This window comes from Rattus norvegicus, chromosome 14, assembly GCF_021556685.1.
Source record: "Rattus norvegicus strain SHRSP/BbbUtx chromosome 14, alternate assembly SHRSP_T2T, whole genome shotgun sequence".
NCBI lineage: Eukaryota > Metazoa > Chordata > Mammalia > Rodentia > Muridae > Rattus > Rattus norvegicus.
In genome coordinates this window covers 2197274-2214640 of record NC_141547.1, presented here as the reverse complement: position 1 = coordinate 2214640, position 17367 = coordinate 2197274, and the positions used below count along the sequence as shown (strand labels likewise).

Below are 17367 nucleotides of genomic sequence, written 5' to 3'. Positions count from 1 at the left end.
TGGGCACAATGGCATATGCCTGTGGCCCCATCCACCCAGAGAATAAGAAGCACAAACATGGCCTTCAACCCAGCAAACAGACTCAGACTTAAAAAGGTTTGTGGCTTTAATTTATCAATTAATAAACTGTACTCCGACGAGGGGACCCTGATTTCCCAGGTATCATTTAACGGCTCTCTACTGGGACTCCCTAGGATTCCTGGCAGCATTCCTTCCTTGCTTTTTAATTCTTTAATTGAGAGAAAACATGTTTAGAAGGCATCAAATGATTCTATACTGCACTATAGAGATGTCTGCTCAACCATGGTTGGTGCTGCTCTGTTCACAGTAGCTAGGAAGTGGACTGAGCCTATACGTCCATCGTCGGACGAATGGATAGTGGAAATGTGTTACATATACATGTAAACGGGCATGGCTAAGAAACCTCTGACACGTCCACTCCATGGCCAAGGGGAACGTTTTTTATTGTGGTTAGGGGAGAGAGAACAAGCAGAGACACCGGGAGAAGTGGGGGCAGAGGGGAAACCATGCTTTTTATAGAGAATGGATGGGTATCCCGGAGGAGGGAAGCCTGTGAGTTGGAAGCCAGCCCAGTGGAGGAAGAGAGGTTATGCAGGGATGAGTAGGGCCCAGAGGCTAGTATAGACACTGAAATTTATACCAGGTACCTGTGGATGGGGAACTGTAGGAACCTAGAAGCAAGCATGGCTTTTGACACTCTGGATGTCACTATGTGTCACTTCTACCAGAGACAAAGGAAACGACTCCTTTTCTGGCAAACAAGAATTCTGATTCACAACTTCCTGAGAAATATTTAATCTAAGTGACAGAAATATTTCTACGGACCAGCTTGAGCTGAGCTGAGACTCAATTTTGGACCAACTCAGGGGCCTGCCCTTTTAGGGTGCTTTAGGGTACCCTTTGGACCTGACAATACATAATGGAAATTTATTTAGCTGTAAAGAAAAAAATGAAATAATGTAATTTGCATGTACGTGTGTGGAATTGGGAAAAAGGCATACAGAGGCAACTCAGCTGCAGAAATAAGAACACTTTATAAATTGATCGCATGGCATGGTTAAGGGAAAGATTTTTATTGCAGAAACGTGGGAGAGAACAGCCAGAGGCATCTGGAAGAGTCTAGAGCAGAGAGAGGAAGTGGTAGACTGAACATGAGCAGCAGGCTGAGAGAGGCAGGGACAGAGCATAGATAGATAGATAGATAGATAGATAGATAGATAGATAGATAGATAGATAGATAGATAGATAATAGCAGGAGAGCAGAGGGAGGGAAGGAAGGAAAGAAGGGAGTGAGGGAAGGAGGGGAGAGAGCATAGCTGAAATAGCAGGGTTATGAGGAGAATGAGGTAAGTCTGTGAGCTGGAGACATTTACTGTTGTAGAGGAGGTAAGAAGGGCAGCGTGCTAACATAAACTCTGAAATACTTGTGATACTTGTGATAATGAGGGAGCCTGGAGGCCTGCATGAACTTTAGTATGCTAACCCATATCATAGATAGCTCCTTTGGTGGAAGGGAATTGGCTTCACAAGTTCCTGAGGAATGCTGGATTTTCGTCTAGCCATCAGAATTTGGAGAGATTTGGACCCGACACACTGCACAATTTGCATTAAGACACACTGCACAATTTGCATTAATAAAAGCAGACCCCAGCTTGGAGTCTTTAGAGTCACATATTCGACTCAGAATGCCTATAAAAGCCTTACAACTGAAGAAGGACTATTGGGGTGAGGAAGTCCTCAAAAAAAAAAAAGGTAGATAACTTAATAGTAGTTGTGATATGAAACCAGATTGGGCAGGGGAGTTAAGCAGGCTTGAAAGCAGGGAGCTGTGAACAGTGAGAGCGTTAACCCTCAGGTTTTCATACTCAAAATCGTTTATTCCTCAAGCTAAGCTCTAGGGTAAAAGGAAATGAGCTTTAGATTTGTAAAGATAGCTTAGCCAGGGATTCCACTGCACGCAAGGCTGCACCTGATAACCAGAACCCAGCGGCATCACTTAATCAGACACAGGCCTAGAATCCCATGACGCCAGTAGACAGTGTATAAACAGAGACTGAGAACAACGCTCTGTTCTGCATTTCTGGAGAGATGTCACTTTGATCTGCCTTGTGGCTGGAAAGTCTCTCCCAGGATCCTCACCCTCAAATCAAAGACTACTGTTCGAGTAGTCTGAGACAGGCTGACTCCATGACAGGCTTCAAATTAGCAGTCCAGGAGACTAGGCCTAAGAACTGGGCAAGGCAAGTCAGTTACTAGAAAAACCCCAGGCTTCAGGCAGCTAGTCAGAAACTGTCCTGTCCTCAGAAACTGACCAGCCACTGTAAGCCCTGGACCCTTGGTCAGTGGTACTTGCTTTGAGACACCCCTACCCCGCCCCCCCCGCCCCCCACCTTCCGAGTAAGACACCGATACTCAGATAGATGCAAAACCAAGGTTTCTTTTCCTGTGTGTCAGGGTTGACCTTTAATTAGTCGCTTAAGGCGAGTGACTAGAAAGCAACAGGAATGGCTATTGCAAGCAGTTGTTTTTTTTTTTTTTTTTTGGTTCTTTTTTTTCGGTTCTTTTTTTTCGGAGCTGGGGACGGAACCCAGAGCCTTGCGCTTCCTAGGTAAGCGCTCTACCACTGAGCTAAATCCCCAACCCAGTTTTTATACTTTTTAAGGGCACAGGTTCTATCAGCAAGGTTACAGTTCAAACTTACTGGCTAAGCATACTGACCTTTAAATCTATTGGCTAGCAAGCAACAGTCAGTACATTATAAGAATTTTCTACTTAAGAATATTCCTGTGAGTGGAGAATGGAACCTGGCCTAGCCTAGACTCAAAGTGGGAAGCTGGAACCTGGTCTATCCTTGCCCGAGGCTGGTGGGTATAAGGCTGGTGAAAACCCCTAGGGCCCTTCACCACCTGGCCTGAAGCAAGGGCAATGGGGTCAGCAACAGTTTCCACTCCCCATTCCCTGGTAACAGAATGTCCTTAGAGATGGAGGAAGATGAAGGTCACCTACCCCAGAGTCCCCGGATGTGTTTTAAATCAGGCCTGCAAGTTTACTTGATTGTCTGTCTTGGCAATGGGAGACCCCAGAATGCTGAATTTCTACAGAATAAAAGACTCTTTTCAGCGAATCATGGACCCTCACATAACCTTCAGCTAAGATACATCACCTAATTAAGCAGCCTTGGGGAGATGGCCTTAGGACCATAGGAATTTAAGAGTGTGAATCTTGTGTGATGACCCTCCCTCAGCATACTAAAATATAACTTGTGCTATATCAACTAAGCCTATTTACGTCCTTGCTCACGACATTAATGCTCACTACTGGAAAACTCTGGTGACACCTCCCCTCCCCTAATCTTTCATAGATAAAGAGGGCAGGGGATGCAGACACTCCAGGAAGAACAGATACAAACGCTACTCGCATTGATTTCAAGTCACTCCTCCATAACACTCATTAAACGGTTGACTAACCCCAACCAGTAAGAAGAAAGAACAGATTAAAGCTCTGGGATCTTCCCTTCAGGGAGATTAGGAGGGCGGCAGGAAGCCGATGTAAACAGAGCCAGTGCGCCTGCGCCGCAGCGCCGGTCACGTGGCTGTGGACTTTTTATTCCTAGGCACCGGGTTCCCGGTCCGCTGAATTTAGGGACCGGCTGCAAACTAGGTGGGACGGGAACTTTCCTTCCGGGGAGGACTCCGGGGCCGGCTGCTGGGTTCGGGAACGCCCCCGTCCGGGTCCCGCGCGGCCTGGCACCCGGGCTCTTGAGCCTGATATGGCCCACTGTGGAGCAGGCGGCGCGGCCCCGGCGGGCCTTCCGAGGTCCCCGGGGCTTGGCAGGAAGGGGCTGCCCAGGAAGGGGTCCGGGGAGCGGCGCCGGCTGAAGGCGGTGGTGTCGGAGCAGCTCAGCCGCGACGTGCTCAGGTAGGAGGCGGGAGCAGCTCTGCTCACTCCCTCCCCGCCTCGCTCTGGTTCTGAGGCAGGCGCCTGAGAGTGCTCGCTGGGCGCCTCCCTCGCCTGGAGGCTCTGCGGGTTCCAAGGAACCAGTCTCACCGCACTCAGAAGGAAGACAACAATTAGACCTACACAATGCATAGCAACCAGTTTTTCTAAGACACACTGGCAGTGGCTGTTGCTGAGTTCCGCCTGCGTCCAGACCCTGAAACGCATACCATGCCTTTAAAAAGTTGTAAGAAAAGTGATTCAATTAGGACAACGAGCGTTTACTTGAAATGAAAGACAGAACACTGTGCCTCTAAGGAGGCAGCTCAGGGTCACAGCTACCGTTAAGTCCTGGTCTGCCATTAAGTCCCCTATGCTCTTAGCAGGGAAAGCATAATTCTGACAGGCGGGTAAGATGAACCCGGCCACCAACTAGTGAGGGAAAACCATACTGGTGTAGTGAAAATAAATCTGGCAGTATCTCTGCCGTGCAAACACCCCATCCACCCGAGTGATCAGACTTGGAGGCTCCTGTCTCTGTTTAAATTGTTCAAAGTGCAGACTGGGGCTGGAAATCGATTTAAGGATGGTAGCGTATATAAAAATGCATCTGTGTAAGTTATGTGTGTATAAGTTAGTAAAAATATATTCATGGCCAGCGCTTCCTTAGGCATTAATTAGCCATACCTAGACTTGTGATAAGTGTGGGAGTGATTTCTTACTGGGAATGCATATTATTTCTATAATAGTGTAGGTGAAAAGAACCAAACTCAGGTCCTCTGCAAGAGCGGTATCTGCTGCTAACCCCCAAATCATTTCTCTGACTCTCTTATTGTACAAAACTTTCTTTTGCTTATTTGGGTTTTGTTGTTTTGGGTTTTTTTTGTTTGTTTGTTTTTTGGTTTTTGGTTTTTTTTTTTTCGGAGCTGGGGACCGAACCCAGGGCCTTGCGCTTGCTAGGCAAGCGCTCTACCACTGAGCTAAATCCCCAACCCCATTGTTTTGTTTTTTTGTTTGTTTGTTTGTTTGTTTGTTTTTTGTGTTTTCTCAATGTAGCCCTGGCTGTCCTGGAACTCACTCTGTAGACTAGGATCACGGGTCAGCCTGCCTCTGCCAGTCATTAGGGGCATAAACCACCACACTTGGCTTTATTCTATAAATCTTTTTTTTTTTTTTTTTTTTTTTTTTTTTTTTTTTCGGAGCTGGAGACCGAACCCAGGGCCTTGCGCTTGCTAGGCAAGTGCTCTACCACTGAGCTAAATCCCCAACCCCTATTCTATAAATCTTACTGTGAACAACTATGGAAATTTGGGGATCTTCACATTGGGCTCATGAGTTTATTGGAAAAACCGAGGTTCTCTTCTTCATAGTCTTCAGAGTTTCGTTAATAAAATAATTTAAAAGCAGACTCAATAGGCAAGCTACATATCTTGGCAGCTGCCTGGAAGCATGGGGAAGAGAAAGCTATGCCTTTATATTAGGGTCTGAGAAAACTGGTAGGCTCCCCAGGAGAGGACAGGTGGTGCGTGACACGTGAGGTATTTCCAAAGAACAGTGAGAAAGTCCGTAGTGTGTGGGCCAGTGTCTAAAAGAAAAGGATAGAAAAAAGGAAAAGAAAAACTTATTCTTCGAGTTAGGACTCAGAAAAGAGGGCGGGTTTCTGCTGTTAGAGGAGATCTTGCCAGGGATGACTTCTTAAACACAGTTCATAACCAATTGAAAGTATTTATTCCTATTGGCTGGGACCTACGTGTAGCCCCAAGTATTTAGAGGAAGGGGCTTTTAAAGTTACTTCCCGTGTATTGTGCAGCCTCAGGGGGAGTTTTGCACAGTAGGCAGTTTAACAAAAAAAGCTAAATTGGCTGGAATCTCTGGACCTTGGATTCCTACGATAGAGTAGGATAGTTTTTCTTGGGATTCTCTGTCAAGGAGACCAAACTCTAGTTAAACCTGAGATGGCCTCAGCAAGAATACAAAATGGAGGAGCCTCTGCACTGTCTTGCTCTGTCACAGTATCATCATGCATCATCCTGCAAGTGGCTGCACTGAAGGATGGGCTTCTGGGGAGGGAAAGTATATTATCTCATTAATATCCCTTCTCGGGGTGTGCACTCTTCGAGGCACCACTTGCTATCTGGATTATCATACAATTTCTCTGTAGAAGTTACCTTGCTTAACTAGCACATGAAGTCAACTTCGGCTTGGAATACAAACCAGCTCAGATGAGATTAAAGTATTGGGATATTTGGTTAAAAAAAAAAAAAGCCAAGGTCATATAGATAGATTTGACTCTGTCCTGGTTAGTTTTATGTCAACCCAGCACAAGCTAGAATCATAGAGACTCAGTCGAGAAAATGCCTCCCTAAGATCCAGCCGTAAACATTTCCTTAATTAGTGAGTGATGGGGGAGGGCCCAGCCCATTATGGGTGGTGCCACCCCGGGCTGGTGGTCTCTATAAGAAAGGCTAAGCAAGCCAGCAAGCAGCTTCCCTCCATGGCCTCTGCGTCAGCTCCTGCCTGTAGGTTCCTGTCCTGGTTGAGCTCCTGTGCTCACTGCTTTTTAATTCATGGAACTGAGTGAAATAAACCCCCTTTCCTCCCCAAGTTGCTTTGGTCATAGCGTTTCATCACAGCAATAGTAGTCCCGACAGTTGTTTTATCTGGAAGATATTTGTGGTTATGGCAGACAGAATGACAGCCTGTGAGGGTGGATAGGTTAAAACTGTAGATTTTAATAAGGCATTCTCTCTCTAAAAAAAACAGTAGAATTAACATCTAGATCTTGATTTTGGGAGAAGAGAAATCAGAAACAAAGTCAGGTAAGAGATTTATGGCAGCCGAGGACTACATGGTGACAGTGGAAATGGAAAAGTTAGAGCGCGGTCGAGTGAATATATGTGGGCCAGCTGAGACAGGGAAGAACAGGAAATGGCTCCAAATCTTAGGACAGTTGAAAGGAAATACATAATGACTATTGGGAGGCGGTGTCCTGAAGACAACTGGACTCACATCTGAAGGATGAGCTGAAGAGAGCTCGGATGAGCAAGAACAGAAGGCATTGCCAGCACCCAGGTCCCATCCAGACCGAAGATCGTTCACCTCACCTCCCACATCCACCACCCCACTTACCACCTACATGTGTTTCCATTTTCTCCTCTGTCCCCACTGACCCCACCAGGCTCAGGCTCTGGCATCATCTGTTTGTACTGTAAGGTGTTTGTCCTTCTCACCTCAAGTCCCACTCTCTCACTCTACCCAGCCAATGGCCGATAGCTAAAAGACCAACATGCCCGGGTCTGTTTGTTGACTCTCCTCTTACAGGATCTGCGTAAGTTCTTTACCTCTCATTCACCTTCTTGTCTACAACAGCAGAGTCAGGTACCAGGATGTGGCATTTGCCTTTAAAGGCCCTTGCTCTGTACCACACCCGAAGCCCCCGTGGGTCAGTTGGTACTTGGTTGTGAGGAGCAAACCTGGGATTCCTCCCTTTCTCTTTGTTTTTCTAACCAATGCTAAACCGTCTTTAAAGATTATATTTAATAAGCATATCTTTTCATTTGTTTTTTTTTTTTACTTACTCACTTTACATCCCGCTCACTGCCCCCCTTCCCGGTCACCCCCTCCCACAGTCCTTCCCCCATCTGCCACCCTTCTCTGAGCTGATAGGGGCCCTCTGCAATGGCCCACACTGGCACTTCAAGTCTCTGCAAGGCTAGGTGCTTCCAATCCCACTAAGGCCAGACAAGGCAGCCCAGCTAGTAGAACATATCCCGCATGTAGGCAACAGCTTTGGGGGTAGCCTCTGCTCCAGTTGTTCGGAGCCCACATGAAGACCAAGCCTGAACATCTGTTACATACGTGTGGCAGCCTAGGTCCAGCTCATGTATGCTATTTGGTTGGTGGTTCAGATTCTGAGAGCCCCAAGATCCAGGTTAGTTGACTCTTGGTCTTCCTGTGGAGTTTCTATCCCTTTTGGGGCCCACAATTCTCCTTCCTATCCTTCCTTAAGAGTCCCTAAGCTCCATGACCTCTTTGGCAATGGGTGTCTGAATCTGTCTGAGTCAGCTGCTGGGTAGAGCCTCTCAGAGGACAACTTGCTCCTGTCTGGTCACCCAACATAGCTTATAGTCTTGTGTGGTGCCTGTTTGGGGTAGTTGGAGGTCAGGGTCAGGGACTGTATTTGCTGTTGAATGTACCATGCCTTTTAATTTTCAAACCTGTCTTTCTCTACTGTGCTTAAAACTCGTGGGGACAAGCATTATGTTTTAGCATTTTGCAACACCAGGCCTTTGCAACAGTCTGCTTTTTCTCTAGCTTTTACTATTGGGTGAGCCAGTAAACATTCCTTAATGTTTAAGATTTTTAGCTTAAAGAAAATGCAAGATACACTTGCACCTGATACAAGTGGTTTTATAAAATCAAATATTTCTCTCTGTCTCTGTCTCTGACACGCACGCACGCACGCAGGATTGCTGTTCGGCTACTCCTAGATCTACTTCTGCTGTTTTGAAGCAGTCTAATGTAAATCAGGTGGGCCCTGCTAAAAGAGGCCTGGCATAAGCTTCAAGTCCTGATTCTCCAGCTTCAGTCTCTGGTGTGTCTGGAATTCCAGGCGTGTAGGGTTTAAACCCAGGGCCTCTGATATGCAGGCTGTACCCACAGCTGTCATTCAGTCCAAATGTTTCTTACTCACTTTAGAAACGGTAGTGGGGTCAGCAGAGAAGCTGGGTGGAAGAGAGGACAAATTGGGTGTATAATTTGAGTTTTCAGCAAAATTTTGAGAAAACAACACACTTTTGTTGTTAAGTTTTGAGTAAGTTTGATATAGTACAGTATTATATGCATTCCATTTTATGGTAGGTAATGTACCTAATGTATAATTAGAAATGTATGGCAGGTATGTATGTCAGGAGAAAATAGCCAGGTTTCATGCTGTCTGTTATGGAGTAGACTTGTAACATATTTATGCGGAGAAGAAGTTTCTTCTATAAAGTTACCTGAATGTCAGATTTTTCTTCTCCTGGGAACTTGCCACATTAGAAGATTCGGGCCTTGAGCTGGGCATTGGTGGTGCACACCTTTGATCCCAGCACTAAGGAGGCAGAGGTGGGTGGATCTGTGAGTTCCAGGACAGCCAGGGCTACACAGAGAAATCTCAATAAAACAATAAGACAAAAAGACTGACCTCAGCGTGAACCTCTAGAGTAGGAAGTCTGTGTCCACACGGTGAGCGGTGGGGCTCAGCATAACTCTGTAACTCTAAGTAAGTTACCTACAACTTTAATATCGTTACCTTCCAAAACAATCCAAACAAACAAACAAACAAACAACTGGCCAAGCCAAAATGTGTTTGTAAGGCTTCAAAAGCTTGTGCTCTCCGAAGCATTTGTTTTCCTCAGCATCAAATGGATCCGTGGACAGGCAGATACTCTGAGTACTAATGGCACATTGCCTTTGCCCTTTGGGAGTTCATTGTCTAGTGGGGAGAGATGCATAGAAACAGTAATGAGGCAATGACAGACATCCGGGAATAGAGGCACGGACCGCGTGTGATGTGATTCGAGGAGCCATTAGCTTGCCCTGAGGGAGTCTGTAACGGACGACTTTACCGGTACATGATCCTCCCGGTACATGGGCATGATTGCCGATTATATCCAGCAATACAGAAATCCTCTGAGAATCCACACTGTGATGATACTGGTGATTTGGCGTAGTGAAATAAAGTGTTTTAAGTAGGTAGAGAGCAGAAACACATAGTATGAAGAAGTGAGTGAATAGATTATGAACTTTTCTGTCATTTTCTATTTTTCAGTTTATATAAACATGTAATCAGTGGGCTTTGCCATAACTATGTATATACACTAGGGACAGACTCCTGAGTCTGTCGCTTTGAATAATAGATTAGAACATAATTAATTCTATTGGGTGGGAATGGGAAAGGGCCAAAAAAATTTTTATGACATTCTTGACATCCAAGGCTGCATTTTAGACTTGGCCATTAACAAAACAAAGATACTCCTTTTTGTGTCTGGTTTGCTGGTGTTGACTTTTTATAGTTTTGGTTCAATTTTAGTATGATTTTTGAACAATCAGTTCATTAATAGAACTCAAGAAGTTACATTTTAAAGGAAAATCAATGTGTGTAGCTGTCTTACGTACGATTTCTATGGCTGCAGTGGAACGCCATGAGCAAAGAGCGAGCTGGGGAGGGAAGGGCTTATCTGACTCACACTTCCACACTGTAGCTCATCACTGAAGGAAACCAGGACAGGAACTCACACAGGGCAGGAGCCTGAAGGCAGGAGCTGATGCAGAGGCCATGGAGGGTGCTGCTTACTGGCTTACACCCCATGGCTTGCTCGGCTTGCTCTCTAACAGAGCCCAGGACCACAGCCCAGAGATGGCTCCACCCACAGTGGGCTGGGCCCTCCCCTGTCAATCTTAAGGAGTCATCGTCTCAATTGAGGTTCCTTCTTTGAGATGACTCTAGTGTGTGTCAAGCTGACATCAAACTATCCAGGACAGTGCAGAAAATACGTTTTATTACTAGAATTAAGAAAATATTTTGAATGTTTTTACTTCTTTCGTGAAATGTTCTTTGTTTTGATTTCACTTCTCAGTCTGTAAGTTGTTTTAAACCTGTTACCTACTTTTAGCATCACTAATCCAACTGTAACCCTTTTCCCTAACAGGCTTTTAAGGGAAGAGATGCACACAGACATGGTTCTTTCTGTCAGTGGCTCGCTGTTCAAAGTGCACAGGGCAGTCTTGTTAGCCAGAGCCCCTGGCTTTCACTCCCACATCACTGGACACACATCAAGGGGCCTAACAGATGAGCTCATTCCTGTGGACAGCGTTGAAGCTTCGGAATTTAAAGCGTTTTTACAGTAAGTGCCTCATCTGGATTCCTCTTACGTCCGAATATGACAGACAGTTGACTTTTAAATGTGTGTGCATATTCTCATTATGCACATAACTGATACAATCTAAACATTTAAATGGTTTTGTTAAATTAGCCACATCCAGCTGTGGCTTATTTGCCTGTGATTCAGCGTCAGAAGGCTGAGGCAGGAGGATCACAAGTTTGACGCCAGTCTGGATTGCACACAAAGACTCTGTCATTCGTTCATTCGTTCATTCATTCACCCGGGCCTGTCTCAGATGAATGAACGAGTGAGTAAGAAGAGTTGACCCTGGTAGAGCCACAGCTCAGTGCTCAAAGGCATGCGAAGCACAGCCAGGCTCTGGGCTTCAGTACCAGAAAGCAAAGGGGAAAGGAGAACCAGTCCTGAGGGAGGTTTCCTTTTCTCTCCCCCTGCCCTCTCCCTCTCCTTCTCTTCCCTTCCCCTTCTCCTCCTCCCCTTCTCTCTCTCCCCTCCCCCCAGCTCTCCTGCGCTCACCAAGGACCAGCTTTGCTGTGGTTCTCTCCTTCTACCATGTGGCCTCCAGATGCCAGTCAGGTTCTCGGGCTTGATGGTGGCCACCTTGTCCCCCGGGCCATGTGGCTGCTGGCCCTTCATTTTAAGCTCTAACAATTGCTAGAGTTTTTGTTGGTTTGTTTGTTTCTAAGGTGAAGCACCTGTACTTTAGATACATTGTAACTATAATTTAGTAAATTTATTTAGTTATTTATTTTTGGCTAACTTATTATTGGGTTCTAATATCAATTTTAAAATGCATGCCTTTGCCCTAGTGCAGCAGAGTTGTGGTGAGGGCAGGCATTACCAAAAAATGGTAACCAAAGTTACCATTTTTAACTCTGAACTTGTACTGACTACTTTAATTTTAATCCAGGAACTTGGTGCTCTGGGAAGGGATTATATCCAGAGACCTTTTAGGTCTCTATTATCTCCCAGAATTCAGACACCTCCTGGATTACAGTGTTACCTGTCTGGAATGTAGTCATGCCCTTAGTGCATACCTTTAATCTCTAGCAGTGGAAGTAAGGTTAGTTTGGAGAAGGAAGCAGACATGTTTGAAAGTGATGTCTAACTGAGGGACAGATAAAATGATGAATCAGAGAAAGATTTGACAGAATGAGTCAGAGAGAGGATGTGCTCAGCTCACACAAGAGTAGCATGGGTAAGAGAGGCTACTAGAGAGAGGCTGGGGGTGGGGGTGGACAAAGAAACAGAGAGAGACAGACAGAGAGAATGGTGTGTGTGTATAGCGGTTTTACCAGGGCAGTTGTACAGAGGCTGCAGAGAGAACAAGCTAGACACAGGTGAAGACAGAATGAGCCAGGGAATGAGAAGGAGCCAGGAGATCAGAACAGATTGCCACGGTTAGCATGAGGCCAAGCGGAGCAGTTCAGTGAGAGGCCAAGAGAAGCTGCATTTACTTAGTCATCTTGGAAGATTAGGTTGTCCAGGGGCTCTAAGCTTCCAGGCCTAGACTGGAAAGAAACACTCTGGGCTCAGCCCAAGCTGTGCAAGGTACAGCTCTTATCCCATCATCTGAGACACCGAATCACAGAGATAAAGGTGACATTTACAAGGAAGGACGAAGAAGGGAAAGGCCTGAGGGTAGCTGGAGCTTACACAGTAGGGAAACAGAGAAATTACATTAATATTAACTTTTATTTACATCATTAAAAGTGGCAGGGAAGGGAGCTGGAGGTGGCTTAGTGGTTTAGAGCACTTGTTATTCATGCAGAGGAAGTGGGTTCAAGTCTAAGCATACACATGGTGGCTCACAACCATCCTAACTGGCTCCAGGGGATCAGCACCCTCTTCTGACTTCCATAAGCACCAGGCACGCACATGGTATACAGACAAAACTTCATACATTCAAAAGAACATAGCTGAATAGACTTTAAAAGGGATAGAGAACAGGCAGGCTGTGGTGGCACACCTTTAATCCCAGGACTGTGGGGCAGAGGCAGGTAGGTCGTTGTGAGTTCCAGGCCAGTCTGGGTCTGCAAAATGAGTTCTAGGATGACTCCGTATGTGGTGTGTGTGTGTGTGTGTGTGTGTGTGTGTGTGTGTGTGTGTGTAGGAAGCTCTGCACTTGGGGAGCGGGGATGGAGGGAGACATCTGCCTTCCACTGTGCATAGTCCTGCTGTGTGACTGCTCTCAGCTTCAGTTTTCTCAGCTGGGATAAGGAAGTCAGAGCAGCTGGCTTTGTGCTTTATCCCCTAACCACACTGTGTCAGTGGAAGTCGTGCAAGCCCCTTGGACTTGGGCTGCCCGGTGCTGTGAGCTTCATGAGCTTCTGCTGCTGCTCTCGTATAGAATGTGTTTATGCCCTGCTGCCTCTGTTCGGCTTTTAGTAGATTACATTGGAATTTTTCCTTAACATAAAGCTTAAAGGGCATTTATAATAGAAAACATTGACTTAGATTTTTTTCTTTTCATTTATATTTATTTTATTTTGAGGCAGAGAGTCACCATGTAGCCATAGCTGGCCTGGAACTTATTATGTAGATCAGGTTGGACTCAAACTCACAGAGATCCGTCTGTCTCTGACTCCCAAGTACTGATTTAAAGACATGCACTACCCCAGCTGGTCTGATTTAGACTTTTTAAAGAAGAAATTTGATAAAATAGCATTTTGAAGTTTTGTGACATGAAATCCAATCATCTGTAAGTTGCTTTACTTTGCCTATGAAGCTCCTAAAACTCTTCGGTGCTCCAGACTTTGCAGTCAGTGGAGTGGCATGCAGTCTTGTATAAAACAGAGTTCTCTCTACATGACTAGCCTGTTGTTTGAAAACCGGGCTTGTGCATCCCCTCAAGATTAAAGTTTACCTTAAGATTGTAAAGTAATATTCGATTTTTAAAGAGTTAGTTTATTTATAGAGAGGCGATGCTGCTAAGTTGCCTAGTCTGTCTATGAGCTCTTGGGCTCAGGTGGTCCTCTTGCCTGAGGTTACACAGATGCCACTCAGCTGTAGCCACGTATCCTCAGAAAAATATTTCTGAGATCATCATTGCAACATCTAGCCACGTATTCTTGGTGCTTTGGTGTCTGGAGTCTCACTGAGTTCTTACTGTGTCAGAGGAGACACTGCCCCTTCCAGGGCTACCTGATTCCTAGATGCAGCCTCTGACTTGCCTGTGAGCACCTCATTGGTTTGCAAACCAGCCAGTCCGCAGTCCGTGTACACAGCAACCTCCATTTTCCATCTGGTTCTTAGGTTCCGACGTTCTCGCTACACAGCAGGCCAGGTAGCAGATGGCAGGAGATCAGCCCTTACTCATCTGCCCGCCCACACGAATTCCTAATCCTGCTCAGGTGCTACCTCATCCCGCTCACTCCTCCCACAGAAACCACGAACAAGGCTTTTGTTTGTGCTTTCTCATCTTCCTCCCTCCTGTCCAGCTCTGGCTTTCCCAGATGGCCCTGTGCGGCATGCACGTGAGAGAGCGTGTGTGTGTGCGCATGCGCCTGGGCCTGGCGGGGCAGAGGAGCAGCACGTGTTTCCCGCTAGCTCGCCACCTCATCTTTTGGGACAAAGTTCCTAACTCAGTCAGAAGCTTGCCAGTCAGGCTAGGCTGGCTCCCTAGCACACTCCCAGGATGCGACTGTCTCCATCCCCAGTAGGTTATTGGAGGGTGTACCCATGCCAGCTTTTTACGTGTGTTCTGGGAATCTGAACTCAGATCCTCGTGCTTGTGCAGAAAGTGCTCTGACCCACTGAGCCAGCTCCCCAGCCCCTCTACTCTTAAATCCTTTAAGTTCTGCACTCGGTCTCACTTACAAATTATAGCCATGCCAACAAGATCCACTCTAAATCCATGACCATCAAGGAGGCACCAAGTGCTAAGCGTCAGCCTCATAAGCTGTCCTTCATTCTGTCTGCACAGTGCATAATACTGACTTTCTCTTGTCTAGCCACTCTCAATTTCCTGAAGTAAATCTTCACTGGTTGTGTTGTATAATCCTGTTTATACGTTGCTGGGCTCAGTTTTCTATCCTTTGTGGAGGTGTTTTCCTTCTTTTCCTTCCTTTCCGTTTTCTTTCCTTCTTTTCTTTGAGACAGAGTATCTCTCTGCAGTCCAGGCTGCACTGGAGCTTGCTGTGTAGACCAGGCTATGTAGGCAGAGATCCTCCCCAGAGATGGGAAGGCGTGCTGCGCTGTGCCCAGCTGAGGATGTTTCCTTGTACCAATCATGAGCAGTGGCTTGTTTTTTCCTGTCTTATGGTACCTGTGTCTGCTTTTACCCAGAACATTGGGTGTGAGAATGAGCTGGGACATATTCCTCTTCGACTTCTTGGAATAAAAATTGTGGGGGATTTAATTCTCTAAGAACAGTAAGAGTCACCAACAAAGCCATCTAGTCCTGGTTTTTTGTTTGTTTGTTTTTGTTTTGCTTGCAGGGCCTTGTGCATGTTAAGCAAGTGCTACATCCCCAACACTACATACCCTGGATGTGGTGTTACACAGCCGTAACCCAGCATGTGAGAGAGGGAGGCAAGAAGAGCGGAAGTTCAAAAGTCACTGTAGGGTAGCGAGTTCAAAACCAGCATGGGATACAGGAGAGCCTGACTCAGTAAAAGACAAATTTAAAAAAAAACCTTTATTTTAATTAATATTTTATATTTTGTCTTTTAGGATTGTGTATTCATCAAACAAAAGTGTAAAAAACTATGAAGAGGAAATTCTTCAAAAAATGCAAGTGGGAAACGTAATGCCAGAAAAGGGGCTGGACGTCAGCTTCCTGCAGTGTAGAACTTCATCTGACTGCTTTCTTGGGAAACACGAAATCCCAGCGGATGTTACCAGTGGAGGTGACAGTTTTATTTCCAAGGGTGAGACGTCTATTGGACTTCCATACAACTGTATAGCCATAATCTTAGATATATTCTGTGATAGAGAAGAGCATGCTGTGGACGGCTCTGCCAGGTCCTGCTTGTTTGAAGGAGCCTGGAGAAAGGAAAGCACTTCTGTGGTCGCCGTCCTGTTTCCCTGAGTAATTATCGCAAATAGATTTACATGTAATTCTTTGTCTTTCCAACTACTTCAGCCTCAATATCGCTGCTTCCATTTAATCTCCCAATAAGAAGAGAAGTTTTAGCAAACAGAGAGCTAGTTCTAACATAGCACATATATTCCTTAAACCACCAGGAAACTCAGGAAACACAAAAGTTGCCATAGCATGAAAACTTTGTCTTGAGGCATTTAAAAAAGACTATAACCTTCTAAAAATGATAATCAGTCTTACTGGTTAATAAATTGTTCATAATGTTCATTGTACGTACACACTACAGTGTGTGTGGTATTGCATCTTGAAAATGACTGTTTTCATGTGGAGATAGGTGTCAGAATGCTTACAGATTGAAAGTTAATTATTAATTGAAGGAAACAGAGGTGAATTAGATATGCAGACATCCCAACAGGAACCCGAGGCCTTTGGATCAGAGAGTAGACCTTATATTATTCATGGACCACCTTGGTGCCATTTAATTGCCTTTAAATCCATGAGACACTGTAGTGAGGCCTCCTGCTACCCTGCCTGTGCAGTGAAGTTGCACCACAGAAAAAAACAGCAATACCCCCACCAAATTTAGAAGTGCTGAGAATTTATGCACAGGTAATATCTTATTACCAGGGTTTCATGAGGAGTAGCAGCCAGACTGGTTGAATCTCAGTTAGAATTTGTTCTTATTATTTTTGTAATACCTGCCTATGAGTACGTGAGTAGTCAGTCTTGATTTTGAAGGGGGCGTGCTCGAGTGTGTAATCTCACTTAGACGTTCAAAACCTGAAGAAGCAGTTACAACTGAACTTGTTGTTTTACACCCAGAGATTATAAGGGACAAAAGCCGCACAGAAGAGTGGACAAGTTAGGCTGATAGCTAGTTGTCCTGCTGAGAGAGAGCTCTGCCAAGGCCGCACAGAAGTGCTTTACCGCGGCCGGTGAACCTCTGTGGAGAAGGCTCATTTACTGCTCACCCGCTTTCTCCATTGTGTCAGGAAAACCCCATAATCCCCTACACTGAGTTACAGTCCCGTTAATTACTTGATGTTTTCCCCAAAGACGTGTGCTCTGCCACTGTGTCTTCTGTACCAGCTCCTTACTCCTGAGATGCCATTCCAGCCATTTTTCACAGCTTTTCATTGAGGACCTATTTGTGTCCCATTTAAAGGAGACAGTGGTCCTGCCCTGAGATAGCTGGAGACAGTCAGGTGGGCGTGTACAGGCTGTTCAGAGAATACAGATAGAGCACACACGACCTGAACCTACTCTTCTCGAGGAAGCTGCACGGTGCAGGCAACTTCTTTTGCTGTTGTTTTGTTTTATTTTAGTTTACACTGTTAAGTAGTCTAACGCTGAGTGTATCCCATCCTGTTCACCAGGTTGCCTGGCCTTGAACTCACTCTGAAGCCCATGCAAGCCTTATGGTTGCCGTCTTCCTGCCTTAGCAGGAATTACTGGCCTATGCAAGCCTGCACCACCAGGCTC

At 45.7% G+C, this 17367-nt stretch overlaps 1 protein-coding gene across 6 annotated transcripts in view; it reads left to right on the top strand.

Annotated features, from left to right (window-relative positions):
* The first annotated feature begins 3652 nt into the window (after nt 1–3652).
* Nucleotides 3653–17367, top strand: part of Btbd8 (BTB domain containing 8) — a 68674-nt gene continuing 54959 nt past the window's right edge. For 5 of the 6 annotated variants that reach the window (XM_087582101.1, XM_087582098.1, XM_087582096.1 and 2 more), the window contains exons 1-3: nt 3653–3939; nt 10650–10844; nt 15516–15712. Coding sequence is in view for 3 of the 6 variants with exons in the window: in XM_087582096.1 (XP_087438222.1) it covers nt 3791–3939; nt 10650–10844; nt 15516–15712 (541 nt within the window). In the remaining 3 variants the exon portion in view is untranslated. 6 annotated transcript variants of the gene reach the window in all.